At 35.9% G+C, this 18,954-nt stretch overlaps 2 protein-coding genes and 1 pseudogene across 2 annotated transcripts; all 3 read right to left on the reverse strand.

Moving 5' to 3' along the window:
* Window positions 1-1,024: 1,024 nt before the first annotated feature.
* Window positions 1,025-1,993, reverse strand: LOC122893060 (olfactory receptor 4F4). Its single transcript, XM_044229846.1, has one exon. It carries the CDS (start codon window positions 1,940-1,942, stop codon window positions 1,025-1,027), a length of 918 nt encoding a protein of 305 aa, XP_044085781.1. The 5' UTR covers window positions 1,943-1,993.
* A 5,243-nt stretch (window positions 1,994-7,236) lies between these two features.
* LOC122894601 lies at window positions 7,237-8,132 on the reverse strand (annotated as a pseudogene).
* Window positions 8,133-17,642: 9,510 nt separating this feature from the next.
* On the reverse strand, window positions 17,643-18,584 carry LOC122894602 (olfactory receptor 4F6-like). Its single transcript, XM_044232378.1, has one exon. The coding sequence runs from the start codon at window positions 18,582-18,584 to the stop codon at window positions 17,643-17,645; it is 942 nt and encodes a 313-aa protein (XP_044088313.1).
* Window positions 18,585-18,954: the final 370 nt, after the last annotated feature.

Below are 18,954 nucleotides of genomic sequence, written 5' to 3' on the forward strand. Positions count from 1 at the left end.
AGGCAGAGAGGCAGGCAGGGAGAGAGGAAGGGAAGCAGGCCCCCTGCTGAGCAGAGAGCCCGATGTGGGACTCGATCCCAGGACCCTGAGATCGTGACCTGAGCCGAAGGCAGTGGCTTAACCCACTGAGCCACCCAGGCGCCCCTATTTATCTGATTTATATTTATTGTCTCATTATCTATCATAATAACCATATGTATAGGTATTATTATCCTTCTTTTGCACAAATGGAAACTGAGGGTTAGGCAACTTAGACAAAATGCCTGGTCATGGTTAGTAATGTATAAGTAGAGTTGAACCCATCTGTTTTGACTTCAAAATCTATGTTCTTAAAAGCTAACCATGGAAAATGACATGGATGGACCAAATTGATGTACTTTGTGCCAACCTGTTGATAGACTTGGATCCTTCTGTGTACATTTTACTGCATATGAGCTCTTCCTGTATGCACAGGATGTCAAGTGCCTATTAGGCAGACTCCCTCTTCCTGTCACTCCTGATGATGAACTCATGGATTATGGGTTGCTCTAGTGATTGGAAGGAACTATGGACTTGCAGTGTGAAGAGTTTCTTTTCCAAATCTCTTTAAAGTTAGTTGATAAATATTCTGAGCACTAAGAATATTTTTTGAGTGAGGCATACGGCAGTTTCTTCCTTGATGATTTAGGGAAAATGAGCCATGTAAAATGTTAAAAAAAATATAAATCAGGCTAGTTTCTGTCTTTCCCTGTATTATGCTCAGGACTGCTCAGGTAGTCACAGGAGTGTACAAACATTGACAGATTTTTGCTATTGTTCTGAGGATTAGTGAGATAATATTTGGAAGGCATATCAACTTTTTATCTGTACCTAAAAATATAAAATGCAAAATTGTAAAAGGATAAATTGAGACAATGTATGTGAAAGTTCTTAGAAAATTACTAAAGGATATGGAAATGGAGGTAAGATTTTCATGAGGTTTACTAAATAATTCATCAACTTTGCTATGTCATTGTCTTAGATTAGCCTTATAGTTACAGGAGATCTAAGACTTTTCCCTAGAGTTCACATTCCATTTTCTCAACCGTTTCATTGCAGTCTTCATGTCCTTGTTCCTCAGTGTGTATATAATTGGGTTCAAGAGAGGAGTGACCACAGAATAAAATACAGCAAGGGATTTATCTAATGATTTGATAGGGAAAGGCCAGGCATAAATGAAGATACATGGTCCAAAAAACAAAAGAACTACAGTGATGTGAGCAGTCAAAGTGGACAGGGCCTTGGATGACTGGTGTGAAGGGCGTTGTTGGATGGTCACTAGGATGATAACATAGGAGATGATTAGGAAAACAAAAGAACACAGAGTGAGCACACCACTGTTAGCAATGACCATGATATCCAACCTATAGGTGTCTGTACAAGCAAGTTTGATAACCCTAGGTAAGTCACAATAAAAGCTATCAACCTCATTGGGACCACAGAAAGGTAAGTTTACTGCAAAGGCCAGCTGGCTCACTGAATGGAGGAAACCAGTCCCCCATGCAGCTGCCACAAGCCCAACACATACATTGCCACACATAATGGTAGTGTAGCGAAGGGGGTTACAGATTGCTATATATCTGTCAAAGGCCATGGCTATAAGGATCACCAACTCACTCCCACCAAAAAAATGAAGGAGAAATATCTGAGCAAGGCAGCCCTTGAAAGATATGACTTTGCGTTTACTGAAAAAGTCAGCAATCATCTTGGGGGCTGTGACAGAAGACAGACACAGGTCAATGAGTGAGAGGTTAGCCAGCAGGAAGTACATGGGGGAGTGAAGGTGGGAGTCAGAGGCCACAGTTATGACAATAAGAAGGTTTCCACACACAATTCCTACATAGAATACAAAAAAGAACACAAATAGGAAAATCTGCAATTCCTGAGAATTGGAGAGTCCCAGAAAAATGAACTCTGTCACCATGGAGTAATTTGTGTCACTTATTGATTCATTCCAGGAAACAGCCTGTGTAGTTACCTTGGAGAATAGAGTAAGAAGGAAGTAAGAATTATTAGACTCCAATTCAAAGTCTCATTTTGTATTATTCTGCTCACTCATATAATGACTTTCTGTGGTTTATTACACAAACACTTTCAAAATGCACACAATCTAAATCTACTATTTTATCCTATGCTCTTCCTGATGATGCCTTATAATCCAGTTATTCAAGTCTACTTAGTATTTCCACTTATCCTAATAATTATCCTAATAAAATACCTTTGTTCATGCTATTCTCTCTGCCAGATTAAGTCTAGACTGCCAGCCTACATTTGGCTCCTTTTCCTTGAGCTCCAAAACAGTTTATATTCTGTAACCACTCTCTTAGCTATTAAGTAAATGCAATATTATGTGATCTTTACATTTATAGCACCATTTTACAACATCCATTTTTGAAAAAGTACTCTTAGAGGTTTTGTAACCCATCATGATAATTTTATATTTTGGTCATTGGAAATCTCTCCAACAAACTAAGACAAATCCTTATTCACAGTTTTGATATGTGAGGCAATTTGTAATGCACAAGTTTTAAATGTAATCCATGGACATTTTAAGGTCCCTACTTAAGTCTTATTTTTACCATTTTTACAAATTTGGATACTAATTATATTCAATTCTTATGGTTATTATGAATTTCAAATGAAGTTGTAAAAGTAAAGTTTTTTTTGGAGAGTTTTTGTATTTAGTGAGTGCACAATAGATTTAGATAACTATTAGCAGTAAGATTTATCACCTTCTGATTCATAGAGGAATCCTGACTCCCCAATAATCATTAATGGATTTTACTTGTATTCTAGAAATAACAATCATAACAAGATGATTGAATTTCAGCTCCCTGTTCTTCTATTTTCTCATCTTTAGAATGAATGTACTGGCTTAAAAGTTCTCAACATGCCCACTAATCTAATACTCTATAGGGTATGAGTGAGGAACAGAATTCCAAAATAATTTTCATAGTCTCTCAGAAGCTTGGATATAAATGTGAGAGCCAAGACAGATGTAGAAATCCAGTCTTAGGAGAAGTTAAAATAAATGAGTATTCTAGAATAGAAGGTAAGAGGCCTTATAGAGAATGGAATTCATACTTACCATTTAGTGATATGGAAGTGCTTAGAAGAAAAAGATTTAATCCAAAATAAAATTAAAGATGAAAAATAGAATAAAAAATAACAGGGAAATAATAAAAGGTGATTCAGTGGTGAAATGAAAAGTGAGAAAAATGCAAAAAAATATCGCATGAGAGATAATGTGAAAGAGTTTAATAGGAGATAAAATTGAAAAAAGGGCGCCTGGGTGGCTCAGTGGGTTAGGCCGCTGCCTTCGGCTCAGGTCATGATCTCAGGGTCCTGGGATCGAGTCCCGCATCGGGCTCTCTGCTCAGCAGGGGGCCTGCTTCCCTTCCCCTCTCTCTGCCTGCCTCTCTGCCTACTGTGATCTCTCTGTCAAATAAATAAATAAAATCTTAAAAAAAAAAAAAGAAAAAAGGATTCTGGAATGTTTGCTAAGGTATTTTATTATGAGTACAGAACAGAATTATTGAAGAATTATGTGCAATTGTTTAATACAAATTTCTAAGAAATAGTGAATAGTTTATACGTAATAGCCATTGTTAAGGTAGTAAGAACAGGGTATTTGTCAACAGGATGTGGGAGATTTATAAAAAATGATGTAAAGGATTTTATTCTGAGTAATGTGGAAATAGATGGGTCCTAAAGAGGTCTGAAGTATAGTGTGTTATTATTACCAAATTTCTTGGGGAGTAGTAGTATTTATTTTCAACATTTTCCTAATTGTGGATATTGTGTTGCCTTTGGAAGTTACACTTTTCTCTTTCATATCCCAATTCCATTACTTAGCCCTATCCACTAATGCTCCCTATTACTCTTTTCAAAGTTCTGTATGAATTTAGCAATTCTAATTGTATTTCCATGTATAAAAAGAAGTCAAATAATAAAACAATCATAACCCCTCTCTTCCCTCCTGCTTAGCACAGTAATAAATACAATCCTAGTGAATGTTGACAACAGAGAGGATGGGGTTCCTGTTGTGAGATTATTTCTGATGTCACTTATTGGTTAGGATGGTTCTTAAGAATCAAAGTATGCAACTTATAGTGGAACTTCAGTAATTACTTATGTACTGCAACCATTTCATTTCATATCAAGGACAAACTCGATACTCACATCTCCATAAGAAATATACCAAAGGTAATGGTTTCTCTTCTGCAGCAAAAAGACTTTATAGCATGGTAACAAGAATTCAGATATTCTGCTCCTCAGCAAGAGGAATTTCTTGCTCACTGTGTTAAGACATCTCATTTCCTGAGTGTATGCTATGGAGGAGTGAGTGATGATGATGGATTCTCAGTTACAGGGGACCTGCTACCTACATAATCCTTTCAAAGCTCATATCTGATTCTTCAAAAATGACTCCAGGAGTTTGAGAAGAATTCTATTGATTCTAAGTTAAACATTAAGCTTATTTAAGTCAAGTTCTCCAGAGTCTTCAACACTGGCTATAGCATTCATAAAGAGCCAACTACAGCTATAGGGAAAGAAAATTTTTCCCTATGTACTAAATTAACTTAAAATTCAACAATGAGGGTGTTACATTTGTCCTAAATATCTTTTACCCCTCTTTAAAGAAAAATACCTAAAGTCCTCATAAGTTTCACTGAGATTGAAGTCAGGAGATTTGGGGATTTTAGTACAAAGTTACCGTGTGATTTTGGCACGTGATTCAGAATTTCCAAGACTTAGTTTTCCTGTTTACAAATGAGCTCATTGGACCAAAAGCTCTCAAATGTGAAATTGCATAACTCTAGAAGTATGATTAATACCTATATGTGAAATAAATATCCCAAGCCAGATTGTATTGTAGGAAGGATGGAAAGAGGTAAGTAAGAGAACACTGCTTCTGGGTATATGGAAAAAGGATCATTAAATAGAAAGGAAAGAAGAGATTAGCCTGAAAGACTCAGAAGGACTAAACACTTAGAACACTTATATAACATATACTAAGTTTTACAACACACCTAGGGCAATCCTTGTTAATAGTCATACTAACTCTTCTAAATATTTGAACTGACCTCACAGGACCTTCCACTTTTCTTGAAGATGCACATGCAATTGAATTCTGCCAAATGGGTTCTTACTAATAAAAACATCTCATTGTCAATAAAATGCTACACTGTGGTTACTTTCACTTTCATCATTCCACCCACCTCCTTCATATCTGGAAGGTGATGAACAATTTTCAGAGCAAGGAAGAGTACAGATTTTCCTTTTTGTACTTTGTCTTGAAGCAAAACATTTCCAAGAGAATAAAGTGTGTCTGATTGGTGTTCCTTAGTAAGTCACTTGGTTAAGAGCCAGTTATGAGTTGACTGGAGGCAAGTGAGGAGATCTGGAAATAGCCAGCCTGAAGTTTGAGTGCTGAGACTAAATCATATAATCTCACAGGTTTTCCCTTGAGGATACACACAGAATCTTTTTGAGTCAGAGGCTGTTGTCACAGTTTCTCAGCTTTCTTAGGTATTTCTAGTACCTCACTGAATCTAAGGGCCATTTTGTTTTTCTGTGCAAATGAAACTTTATTTCCTTATATCTATATTTCCCTTAATTCTCTTTATATTCCAATATACATACAATGTGATGTTACTTTCAAGTGTATAAAACATTGACTTGACAATTCTCTACCTTATTCAATGCTCAGTACACTAAGTGTAGTCATTGTATGTCAACATACATTATAACAATATTATTGACTTTATTCCATATGCTATACTTTTCATCTGTTTGACTTACTTTCTTTAAAACTGGATGTTTGTATTATGAATCCCCTTTATTTCTCCCATACCCCACCCATCTGCCTTGTGGAATCCACCAGGTTTTTCTCTCAAAAACTCAATTTGTTTTTTATTTATTTGTTTTTGAGATTTCACCAATAAGTGATAGCATATAGTATTTGTCTTTCTCTGTTTGTATGTGTGTGTGTGGGGGTGTCTTTCTCTGTTAAAAGTGACTTTTTTTTTAAAGAGTCATAGTGAAAGCAAAAAGATAAAGTTCCAATATTAAAATCTGGATGGATTAAGTAGACAATAAACAATAACACTTTAGATATTATACAAAGAGGATAGCATATAGCATTTATTAGCCTTTCAGATAAAATATAGGGAAAAATACTTTCACCAGTAAAAAGAAAGTGTCATTTATTTTTTACCTTTTTTTTGAGCAGCTTTAATTACAATTCTGCAGTTACAACTGAGCTGAGTCACCACAATTAATGTTTCTTAAATCATTCATTGGGATGTGTCCAGCTGATTTCTCAGTCATGCTCTTTGACTCAACAGACTTCCCAAGTTTTACCTGAAAAAGTAAAGTAAAGATGTCAGCCATCTTCTTTGTCCTAAGCACCCTGGATTAAGTATAGGTATATTATAAAAGGTGAGATCTGGGTTGGATGCTTTTCTTTAGGTAATAACATCCTTAAAATGCTTTGATAATCGTAAATACTGTTTTAGGGTGAATCAAGAAATTCTTTGAGGAAGACTGCAAGAATGACAGAAATCTGGAAAAAATGGAACATAGACAAATTTTGCATTATGTAAAATAGTAGAGTGTTTTCTAAAGCAACATTGTACAAAATACTTTAACAGTTAAAGATGGTAAACAATTCTTAGGAATTGTAGCATAGTGTTGCCTGCCTATTTATCTAACATAAAATATATTTAGGATGAGAAATATTTCTTTCTTGACTTTTAATGGGTGCTAGTTCAAATAAACTCACATTTTATCCATTGGATCCACAAAATTTCCATAAGAAATATTAATTTCTAGCAATGTTTATAATCAATATGAAAATATTGATAAAGTTCAACCATATATACATGTATGTATTTACACAGAGATAAAAAACATGAAAACTGAATGTACTCATTGATGATAATTGAAATTTAGTATTGTAGGTAGGAAGGAAAGGAATATATAATACTTTATTTTTCATACTTAACAGAAATAGCTGCAGCTCTATTTGAAAGTGAAGTTCATTGATTCTATACCTCCTTTATGTAGAGTACTCAGTTTTTTAAGGGCAGTAACGAAACTGTCCTTAATCCATAGTGTTTGTGGTGGTCATACGGGTCCTGATGGTTCATGACATTCACCTTGTGCTCTTACCGGTGAAGTCTGTTATGGCATCTCGCTAGAACTTACAACTCTTTAACTTGGCCTTCTCAGTGTCCCCTTCATATCTCTGTTCCTTAAATTATGGATGGCAGGATTTAATATGGGACTTATGACAAAGTCTATGATGGCAAAAATGTATCCATTGACTTGGTAGGGAAAGGCCACACATAGAGAAACATGCATGGAACAAAAAACGAAACCACTACAGTGATGTGAGCTGACAGAATGATGAATGCTTTGGGTAAATCTTTTGAGGAATGTTGTCTGACAATTATCAGAATAAAGATGTATGATACAATTAAGAAAAAGAAGGTGCCCCTAGATATGAAGCCACTGTTGGTAGTGACCACAAATTCTAGTTTGTAAGTGTCCATACATGCAAGTTCAATAATCCTAAGGAAATCAAAACAAAAGCTCCCCACATTATTAGGGACATAGAAAGGTAAATTTATGACAAAAACAAACTGAGACACAGCAGGAGTCACCCAGTAATCCAAGCAGCTACTATCAAAAGCATGCACATTTTGGGACTCATAGTAGTTAGATAGTGGAGAGGCTTGCAAATTGCTGTGTACCTGTCATATGTCATGGCTATGAGCAGTACCATCTCAACTCCTCCATGACATGAATAAAGAACATTTGTATCATGCAGTTGTGGAAGGTGTTAAAGGTGACTGATTTTGCAACCACTAAAAAGATCAGAGATCATCCTAGGAACTGTGGTGGATGAAAGCCCCAGGTCAATGAATGGGTGATAGGCTGTGTAAATGAAAATCCAAAATCACTGTTAACATAATGAAGAGGTTTCCCAAGATAATTCCCACAAAACACAAAGAGAAGAAAAGAAAAAGGAAGACCTGTATTCCCAAGGATTGTACAAGTCTCAGTAACACAAACTCAGTTACCACAGAGCCATTTACTTGGTCCATTGAATCATAAGGAAGGGAAGACTCTAAAGTGACCTGAAAGAAATGAAAGAAGGATCAGCTGTGAGGCACTAAAAACTATGTGTTAACTGTTGATAATCTAAATTGGTTACTGACAGATCTTTTATTTAATTGATAGTAAATTATTAACAAAATCATGGGAACCCAAGGTATGGGTTTGGTAATATGACCAAAGCTGCACTCAGAGGCCATCTATTGCATTAAATTTGCTCTTATTTTTTCAAGTACATGAAGTAATCAGGCAACTTAAGAAGTTAGAAATGAAAATAAATAAATAAATAAATAAATAAAAAGAAGTTAGAAATGGATGTATAAATTAAACTCAAGGAATTCAGATTAAAGAAAATAACAATTAAAAACAAAAATAATATGTATTTGCTACTAGAAAATTGGAAGAGTGTACATGAGTATATAAAAAAGTTTTTTTGAGGGGCACCTGGGTGGCTCAGTGGGTTGGGCCTCTGCCTTCAGCTCAGGTCATAATCTCAGGGTCCTGGAATGGAGCCCCGCATCGGGCTCTCTGTTCAGCAGGGTGCCTGCTTCACCCTCTCTCTCTCTACCTGCCTACTTGTGATCTCTGTCTGTCAAATAAATAAATAAAATCATAAAAAAAAAGTTTTTTTTGAAACAAAAAATAGACGGAACTTTTAAAAGAATAATAAAAAATTAGAAATGAGTATAGAATAGTAACAGTTAACATAACAATAGTTAAGACACTTCTGAAGTCTGTTTCTCATAAGTCCTTAAAAACAATTTGCTCCAAAGGAACACATAAATCGTACTTGTAATTAAAATGTTATAGAGAGGCAAAAGGTTTGTATCTTTATAATATAAAAAAGATCAAACCATCAGTAAAACTTTCAAAACCTACTAGACATAATTGATACCAAGAAAGAATTCACAAATGTCAACTCTGTGTGTAGGTATATTCATTTCTTCTTTACAAATCAAATAAATATGATAAAATATATATTAGTTTCCTATTAAATTACAAAGAATTTTGTAGTTATTATCAAAACCAGGAAACCTCAACGAAATAGATATATTCATACACTGCTGGGGGAAATACAGCCTGATTCAAGCATTAAAAAAAAAATTTTGAACTATGTATCAGGAATCTTGATCCTTATCATTTGGTGCAATAGTACTCCTTACAGAGTTCTATTTGAAAGAAAAAGTTTCTGGCACAGAAATGTTCGTTACACTCTGCAGTGGAAAAACTGAAAAATTTAATGCCAAACATTAGTTTTAAGTCTGTTACAATATTTGCATATAATGGGATTTAATAGTTACTAAAATAAATATTTATAAAAGAGTTTATAGGAGCTCTAGGAAGATTTTTCTCTAGAATATTAAGTGCAAAAAGTAAACAAATTGCAAAGTCAATATTTTAAATAACAGTAATTGATTCTGATTTTTTTAGAATTAAAAAAATGATTTGAAATATTATTTGGTATACGTACTTTGTTTTTTGATAAAAACATCAAAAGGACACCAGAATGATTTATTTTCTTGAGCATTCTATTCTTGGTTTCAGCTCAGGTCATGATTTCAGGGTCATGAAATGGAGCCCCACATCAAGCTCTGTGCTCAGCATGGAGTCACCTTCAGATTCCCTCACTCTCCTTCCTCTGCCCCACCCCTGCTGATGGTCTCTCACTCTCTAAAATAAATAAATAAATCTTTTTTAAAAAATCAAAGAGGAATCAGGTAACATGATGCCCCCACCCCCGTTTTATTTTTGTTTTTCAACATTTCCTTAACAACTTGGGGTCTCTTCTAATTCCATACAAATTTTTGGATTATTTGCTCCAGCTCTTTGAAGAATGCCGGTGGAATTTTGATTGGAATGGCATTAGAAGTATAGATTGCTCTAGGCAGTATAGACATTTTAACAATGTTTATTCTTCTGATCCAAGAGCATGGAATCGTCTTCCATCTATTTGTGTCTTCTTCAATTTCTTTCATGAGTGTTCTGTAGTTCCTCGAGTAGAGATCCTTTACCTCTTTGGTTAGGTTTATTCCCAGGTATCTTATGGTTCTTGGTGCTATAGTAAATGGAATCGATTCTCTAATTTCCCTTTCTGTATTTTCATTATTAGTGTATAAGAAAGCCACTGATTTCTGTACATTGACTTTGTATCCTGCCACGTTACTGAATTGCTGTATAAGTTCTAGTAGTCTGGGGGTGGAGTCTTTTGGGTTTTCCATATAAAGAATCATGTCATCTTCAAAGAGAGAGAGTTTGACTTCTTCATTGCCAATTTGGATACCTTTTATTTCTCTTTGTTGTCTGATTGCTGTTGCTAGGACTTCTAATACTATGTTGAACAAGAGTGGTAAGCGTGGGCATCCTTGTCATGTTCCTGATCTCAGTGGGAAGGCTGCAAGCTTTTTCCCGTTGAGGATGATATTCGTTGTGGGTCTCGACCATTCTCTTTCACCGTACACAAAGATAAACTCAAAATGGATAAAAGACCTCAACGTGAGACAGGAATCCATCAGAATCCTAGAGGAGAACATAGGCAGTAATCTCTTTGATATCAGCCACAGCAATTTCTTTCAAGATATGTCTAGAGGGCACGGATTGCATGGAGCACAGGGTGTAGTAAAAAAAAAATGATACTGTTATGCAGAAAATAAATAAATTAAAAAAAAGATATGTCTCCAAAAACAAAGGAAACAAAAGTGAAAATAAACTTGGGACTTCATCAAGATCAAAAGCTTCTGCACAGCAAAGGAAACAGTCAAAAAAACAAAGAGGCAACCCACGGAATGGGAGAAGATATTTGCAAATGACAGTATAGACAAAAGGTTGACATCCAGGATCTATCAAGAACTCCTCAAACTCAACATACACAAAACAGACAATCATATCAAAAAATGGGCAGAAGATATGAACAGACACTTCTCCAATGAAGACATACAAATGGCTATCAGACACATGAAAAAAATGTGCATCATCACTAGCCATCAGGGAGATTCAAATTAAAACCACATTGAGATATCATCTTACACCAGTTAGAATGGCCCAAATTAGCAAGACAGGAAACAACATGTGTTGGAGAGGATGTGGAGAAAGGGGAACCCTCTTACACTGTTGGTGGGAATGCAAGTTGGTGCAGCCTCTTTGGAGAACAGTGTGGAGATTCCTCAAGAAATTAAAAATAGAGCTTCCCTATGACCCTGCAATTGCACTCCTGGGTATTTACCCCAAAGATACAGATGTAGTGAAAAGAAGGGCCTTCTGTACCTCAATGTTTATAGCAGCAATGGCCACAGTCGTCAAACTGTGGAAAGAACCAAGATGTCCTTCAACGGATGAATGGATAAGGAAGATGTGGTCCATATACACTATGGAGTATTATGCCTCCATCAGAAAGGATGAATACCCAACTTTTGTAGCAACGTGGACGGGATTGGAAGAGATTATTCTGAGTGAAATAAGTCAAGCAGAGAGAGTCAATTATCATATGGTTTCACTTATTTGTGGAGCATAACAAATAGCAAGGAGAACGTGGGGAGTTAGAGAGGAGAAGGAAATTGGGGGAAATTGGAAGGGGAGGTGAACCATGAGGGAATATGGACTCTGAAAAACAATCTAAAGGTTTTGAAGTGGCGAGGGGGTGGGAGGTTCGGGGAACCAGGTGGTGGGTATTAGAGAGGGCACGGATTGCATGGAGCACTAGGTGTGGTGCAAAAATAATGAATACTGTTATGCTGAAAATAAATACAAATAAATTTAAAAAAATTAAAAAAGTAAAGTGATGAATAAGAGAAGGAATAAGAAAATCCTAGAAAAAATTCCTAAAAGACAAATAAGGAAGATAAAATGATAATCAAAAAGGCATTGGTAGAACATTGCATATCATTGCATATGTTGCTTGAACAATTTTAAACCAAAATACACTGATAAACTACAAACACCTGGGTGTGAATTTTATTTGGGTTTTATTTGGGTTGCTTTAGGTATCTTTTGGCTGAAAGGATGGATAGTATTAGTAAAGCTGTAGGGAAACTGGCCACTTACATAAAGACAGGTTAAGACTCGGGTCCATATACACTATGGAGTATTATGCTTCCATCAGAAAGGATGAATACCCAACTTTGGTATCATTCCTATTGGAGATATAATATTTTTCAGTCATTTAGGGCCTGGGGAGACCCTTGTTTAAAAAAGAAGTATAGATACATATTAAACAAATAAGATGATCAGAATTATAAGTTTGTATAAAAGTGGGAAAGAACTTTGAGAGAATCTTGTTCAGTTACTTCATTCAACAGATAGAGAGCATGGGGCTCTCTGCTTAGTGGGAAGACTGCTTCCCCCTCTCTCCCTGCCTACCTCTGACTACTTGGGATCTCTGTCTGTCAAATAGAATTAAAAAAAAAGAAAGAATAGGACAAAAATATTTTCAATAAAAGAAAAATTTTGACACAAATATTTTACAGAAGAGCAGACACTGAAGCAGAGTTAAGTGGGTTAGGGAAAGGGATACAATCATGACAGGTGAAGTTTTATAATTCAAAAGCATCTTTCCTATCTGCCTGTTCAGCCACAGGATATACATTTTAGGAGAAAAAAAATTCAGAGAGCTTTATCTTAATTTCTGTGCACAATCTTTCCTCAAACACTAAATCTGTATCAGATTCTTCAAAAAGGGAAATAAGCTAATTAGGTGCAAAGAAGAGTTACCTTCTGTTGTCTCAGATAAGAGCAATACTGAGCCCAGTATTAGTGTCTCTTGGGGGACTAAATGTTTGAGTCATATTTGTTTTCCCATGAGAAAAATAGAAAAGAATTCCTGGTGATGAATGGGGGTTGAGGGAAGAGGGTACGTTTTGAGGGCAGGTTGTTGGTTTGTGTAAAATATCCCTATATAGATTTGATGATCTTCAGGATGAATTGTTTGAAAGCACTGAGATGAAGGGATAAGGGTGAAAACATATCTTGAATGGACATACATACCTTCACTTGTAGTACCAAACTTGAAGAAATAGATATAAAACCCATGATATGTCAAGATAATTCTTGGGGGTAAGGATAAATTGATCATTTTCCTAATATCAATTATAGCCAGTGTATAATTTACCTATGGTCCCAAACTTTGGAGTGTTGAGGATGAAGGTCTTCTTGAATGCTTCTGACCCTTATTTTTCCCGAGTTGACTGGTTACAAGTAAAATTTGTATATTATTGGATCCGTTTTTTAAGAGATAAAGGTGACACAGATAAGAGGATAAAAGAGGAAAATGAGGGAGTTATTCTGAGTTGTTCCTAACAGGAGCCTGTTACCTGGGGGAGATACCCATTCAAAGGACCTATAATAAGGCATTGAAACTAGCCTAGTGTATCTTTGTAAAAGTAAGTCATCTATTTTTGATGTGGAGATACAAAGAATCTGATCTCCAGGCTATAATGGGGCCCCAGAGTGAGAAGGATCTATCTTTGCTTAGAGCTGTATTTGTTCACAGTTGTATTTTATTTTCTCAGTTCGGAAAAAGGAAAATCATAATTCTCTTGACTGCAGATGACAATTTCAAATTAACTTTCAAAAAGTATCGGCATTACAAAATATATAAACAATGATATAAACTGGAGAATACTGTGATATTTAATTTACTGATAAATTAAAAAATAAATAGGGATGCATGGTCAAGTACATGAATCAGTTTATATAAGATGAGGTAAAGCTATTCATTTTCCTAGAAGAAGCACAACTACTCTAAGATGAGAGGAAAATTTCGCCTGTTTCTTCCCAAGCCTCTGAAGACTATTCTGCAACACAGTTCCCCCATAAAATCATTCTATCATGTCAGTGTGCTCCAGTCCTGATATTCCTGGATTCTAAGTCAGAAACTATCCCAGGCAGAACAACATATTAAGATGAATGAGTACATTTAGGTAGAAATAAAGTCCTGAGGAGTTTACCAGGCAGACACAGAGAAAGCTGTGATTTGAGAGCCATTCTCTGAGGAATGGATCTTTGGTTTGCTTGGCAGAAGAAAAAGCTGCTGGGTCAAGAGGAGCAAAGGTTGCTAAGATAGGGTTTATGGGACCTAGAATATCAAAGGCCTGAGACCACTGATTTATATAGACTGCCTCAGTTGAGACTGGCCTAAGCTTTGAATTGACTTAAGTCTACAAAATGTTCTCATTAGTAGATTTCACCATAGAGTACTGAGGACATACAAGCAGAGAAAATTAATAGAGAAAAGGAGAAAGAAAAGGGAAGAAGTACTGTAATCCTATGACCTTTGATTGAATGTATAAAGAAAATCCAAACAGTATTCAAGAAATTATTCACATTAGTTGTTTTTTACTCTTTGTTGGTTTTATTCATTTATTTAATGAAAATAGTTATTGAGCATTTTCTGTGGAGTTGTCACTTGTGTTATAGCAGTAAACATGATGTACCCAGCCCCTTTCTCACATGAAACTTAAAATGTAATGAGGAAGACATACTTCGAATAAGAAATTATGAGTGCGGCTGATGTTATAAAAGTGGAACTAAGGAGTGATATAATATATTCAATGGAAAAAGCTCTCCTGGACCCAGGTTCTTGGAAGTGTTTCTTAATAAAATGATGTTGAAACTGAGAATTGGGGAATGAACAGATGTTAATAGGCAAAGCATAAAAGACGGCTGCTTCAGACAAAATGATTAGCTAGTGCAAAGCCTCAAGATGAGAGAGAATAAAATTTATTGTTTTAAGGTTTTATTTATTTATTTTTGAGAGAGAGAGGGAGAGAGATAGAGAAAGATAGCAAGCATGAATTGAGGGTACGTCAGAGGGGTAGAATCTTAAGCAGACTCTGTGTTGAGCATGGAACCCAATGTGGTACTCAACTCAAGGCTCCATCTCACAATCCTGAGATCATGACCTGAGCTGAAGCCAAATTGTGACGCTTAGCTGATTGAGCCACAGGGTGCTCAAAGAAAATGAAAATTTTAGGCAATCAGAAGAAATCAAATTACCTCTAGTATTGTAGATAGGGCAAGAGCATGTTTGTCCTCTGAGTCTGGAGAGGAGGATGGGGGCCAGGTCTTGGATGTCCTGATAAATCTTGAAAAGGAGTTTATATTTTATATATAATAACGATGGTAAGTAAGTGAAGGGTCTTAAGGGAAATATCATGTGCTTAGATTCATATGTATTTTTCAAAAATTTTCATTCTGAATGCCAATAATGGGAATTAAGGGAGATGAGATTTGAAGGGGGGAAGACATTTAGTGAATTAATATCCTATTTGAAAAATGAATTGTGAAGACTTAGACAAGAATGATGACATTTGGGGCAACTTGTGGCTCAGTCTTTAAACATCTGCCTTCAGCTCATATCATGTTTCCAGAGTTTTGGGATCGAGCCCCACATCGCAGGGAGCCTGCTTCTCCCTCTCCCACTCCCCCTCTTGTGTTCCCTTTCTCACTCTGTCTCTCTTTGTCAAATAAGTAAATAACATCTTAAAAAAAAGGAATGATGACAATTGGAAGAAAACAAAGGGCATATTAAAGATGTGTTTAGATGTTGGAATTAATATGCTTTGCAGATTTATTAATTGTTGGGGATTAGGAAAGGGAGGAGTCCATTATTACTCCTAGATTTTGCACTGGGGAACTGGGTTAATATTGGTGCTGCTTATTATGACTAGAGACCTGAAAGAGCAGTGGGTTGGAGGATGAGATGATTGGTTAGTTTCCAATGCTGAGTGGGAGATGCCCTTGAAACATCAAGTCAGCAGGCAGTTAAATTTATGAAGTAGGAATTCAAGAAATAATACCCTGACTTAAGAATGCAAGCTTTTAGCTGAGATAGTAATTAAAGCCAAAGGAATAGATGCCCCCAGGGATAGAATATGGAGTGAGAAAAGACCAAAGAGGCAATTCTGAAGAACACTAATTTTGGTCGTGGAGCAGATGTGAGAACCCCAGAAAACTGCTACTGGGAAGAAATTCCCAAAGAGCAGAAGGAAAAGCAAGAGACTATAGTTTCTCAGAACCCCAGCAAAATATTTGAAAGAGGGAGTGGTTAGCAATATTGAAGTAAAGAAGAAATTCCCATCCAGATGAATATCAAAGCATTAAAAGAAGTATTAGTGATTAATTTACATGGAGAAAGCAGAGATATTACTGGACAGGTTTTTGGAGAAATACAGGAAAAAAATATAGGCATTATTTTCCTTAATTGAGTAGATTTTATTTAGAGAGCAGTAGAAACAAATTTGTCAAAAAGTTATGTGTAACTTTAATAAAGCACTTAGTCCATTTATAGAAATATTCAATTGAATTGAATATGCCTCACCATTTTTGGCTTTACATTTATTCAAGACTTCAAACTCAGATATATAAGCTCTTGGGGTCTGATATATATTGCCTGATTGGCAAACCATATTCAAAGAAACCAGAATCTATAAACATATACCTGACTGATTATTCCTTTGCGAAACATCTATTATTTCAATGAGGTTCTTTTGTTCCTTGATCATAAACTGTTAATTGAATTTTGTAACATATTCATTTTTAGAATAATAGAGTATGAGACAAAAGTTCACAAATCTCTGGGGTGCCTCCTTGGCTCAGGTGGCTGAGATCATGATCTCAGTGTTTGAGTACTGGGCTGTGTGTTAGGCATGGAGCCTGCTTAATATTCTCTCTCTGCCTCTTTCTCTGCCCCTCCCATCTAAAAAATAATTTGCAAATCTTTGATTTGTATTTACTTAAATTATTCATCATGTTAAAAAGTTTCTCTTCTTAATTTACGACTGTTCGAATCTAAACAAATATAGTATCTTTAAAATAACTAACAAAAAGTTGATTTTCTTCTTATTCTAAGTTAAACTAAAATAAAATAGAAATTTAAAAAAATAGACTACTGGGGCACCTGGGTGGCTTAGTCGGTTAAAGCGACCAACTGGATTTCAGTTCAAGTCATGATCTCAGGGTCCTGGGATCAAGCCCAGTGTTGGGTTCCCCATTTAGTGGGGAGTCTGCTTGTCTCCGTCTTCCCCTCTCTGCCTCTCCCCATACCACTGTTCATGCACCCACTCTCTCTTTCTAAAATAAATTAATCTTTAAAAAATAGACCATTGATTTTGATTTATCCAAATGCACCTTATCTATTAAAATTGTAAATTTACTCTGAGTTATATTTATCAATTCTTTCAGGTTTGTCTTCATAATTGAGAGTAAATACAATTAGCAAGTCACAGAAAATATCACCCAGAAAACAGCACTCAAATATTAAGTTTACTTCTGAAAACCAGCTCAGTTTTCTATTCTCATCTCTCCTCTTGATGGAAGTAGGTGAAGTCTATTTATTCTCTGTCATTAGCAAAATAAAGTCACCTCTAACTAAACAATCAATTGATACAGGGTGACCTTTGCTAAACTGCCACCCCCTAAAAGAATTCTTACCGTTGCAGTGATAACAGTCACATAACTTGCTGTGTTCTTGGTGAACCTGAAGCATGTTGTATGTGGATCTGCTCCATTCATTGTGAGATCCCACTAGGACCCACAATCCGTTTGCCCAGTCTTCTCATGGCCACTCTCATGTCTTTGTTTCTTAATGTATAGATGGCAGGATTCAAGAGGGGGGTGATAGCAAAGTCAACAATGAAAAAGTATTTATCCAATGATGTTGTAGGAAAAGGCCACACATAGAGAAACATGCATGGTGTAAAAACCAAAATCACTACAGTGATGTGAGCTGACAGTGTGACAAATGCTTTGGACAAGTCCCCTGAAGAACGTTTCCAAACAGTGACCAAAATGAAGATATAGGAAATAATTAAAGAGAAGAAGGTAGCCATGGATATAAACCCACTATTAGCAATGATTACAAACTCCAGCTTGTAAGTGTCTACACAAGCGAGTTTCATGACCCGAGGAAAATCACAGTAAAAACTATCTACTTCATTAGGGCCACAGAAGGGCAAGTTTATGACAAAAACAAACTGAGACACAGCATGGATTATCCCCACTATCCAGGCAGCCACTACAAAGGAAACACACATTTTGGGGCTCATGATGGTCAGATAGTGGAGAGGCTTACAGATTGCAGTGTACCGGTCATATGCCATGGCTATGAGCACCACCATTTCACCTCCACCCACGAAATGAATAAAAAATATCTGTATCATGCATTTGGGAAAGGTAATGATGTTGCAGTTAGTGAAAAGGTTAGAGATCATTTTGGGGACTGTGGTAGAGGATAGACCTATATCAAGAAGAGAGAGATTGGCCAATAGGAAGTACATGGGGGTGTGTAAATGAGAGTCGATAATTACCATGAACACAATGAAGAGGTTTCCCAGGATAATTCCCATGTAGAATACAGCGAAGAACCAAAAGAGAAAAAGATGCATCTCCCATGAATTTGAAAGTCCAATCAATACAAATTCAGACACCACAGAGTCATTTGTTGCATCCATTGGCTCAATCAGTAGAGAAGATGCTGAAATATTCTAAAGGTAGAAAATAAGGCAGAATTGATAAATATGGGAAGTGAACATTGATATGTTGTTTGCCCATCATTGATTTGTGTAAAATATGTTACATGTGTCTAATTTTGAATTTATAACACCTACAGAGAGGGCAGTTGAAGGGAAGATTTAAAAAATAGAAATGAGGTAATAAAAAGTCCAGCTAGGGTGACAAGGAAAGAAATCATATGAGAATAAGTAAGGCAGGTAAAATGGAGGAATTAGGAGCAAAGAGTAACATCTGCCTGGTAGAGTTTCTTTACCATGTTTATTTTTGTAATTTTGGGCTTCTTCAGTCTTCTTATATGTTTGAGAAAAT

The sequence above is a fragment of the Neovison vison genome, chromosome 13, assembly GCF_020171115.1.
Source record: "Neovison vison isolate M4711 chromosome 13, ASM_NN_V1, whole genome shotgun sequence".
Classification (NCBI taxonomy): Eukaryota; Metazoa; Chordata; class Mammalia; order Carnivora; family Mustelidae; genus Neogale; species Neogale vison.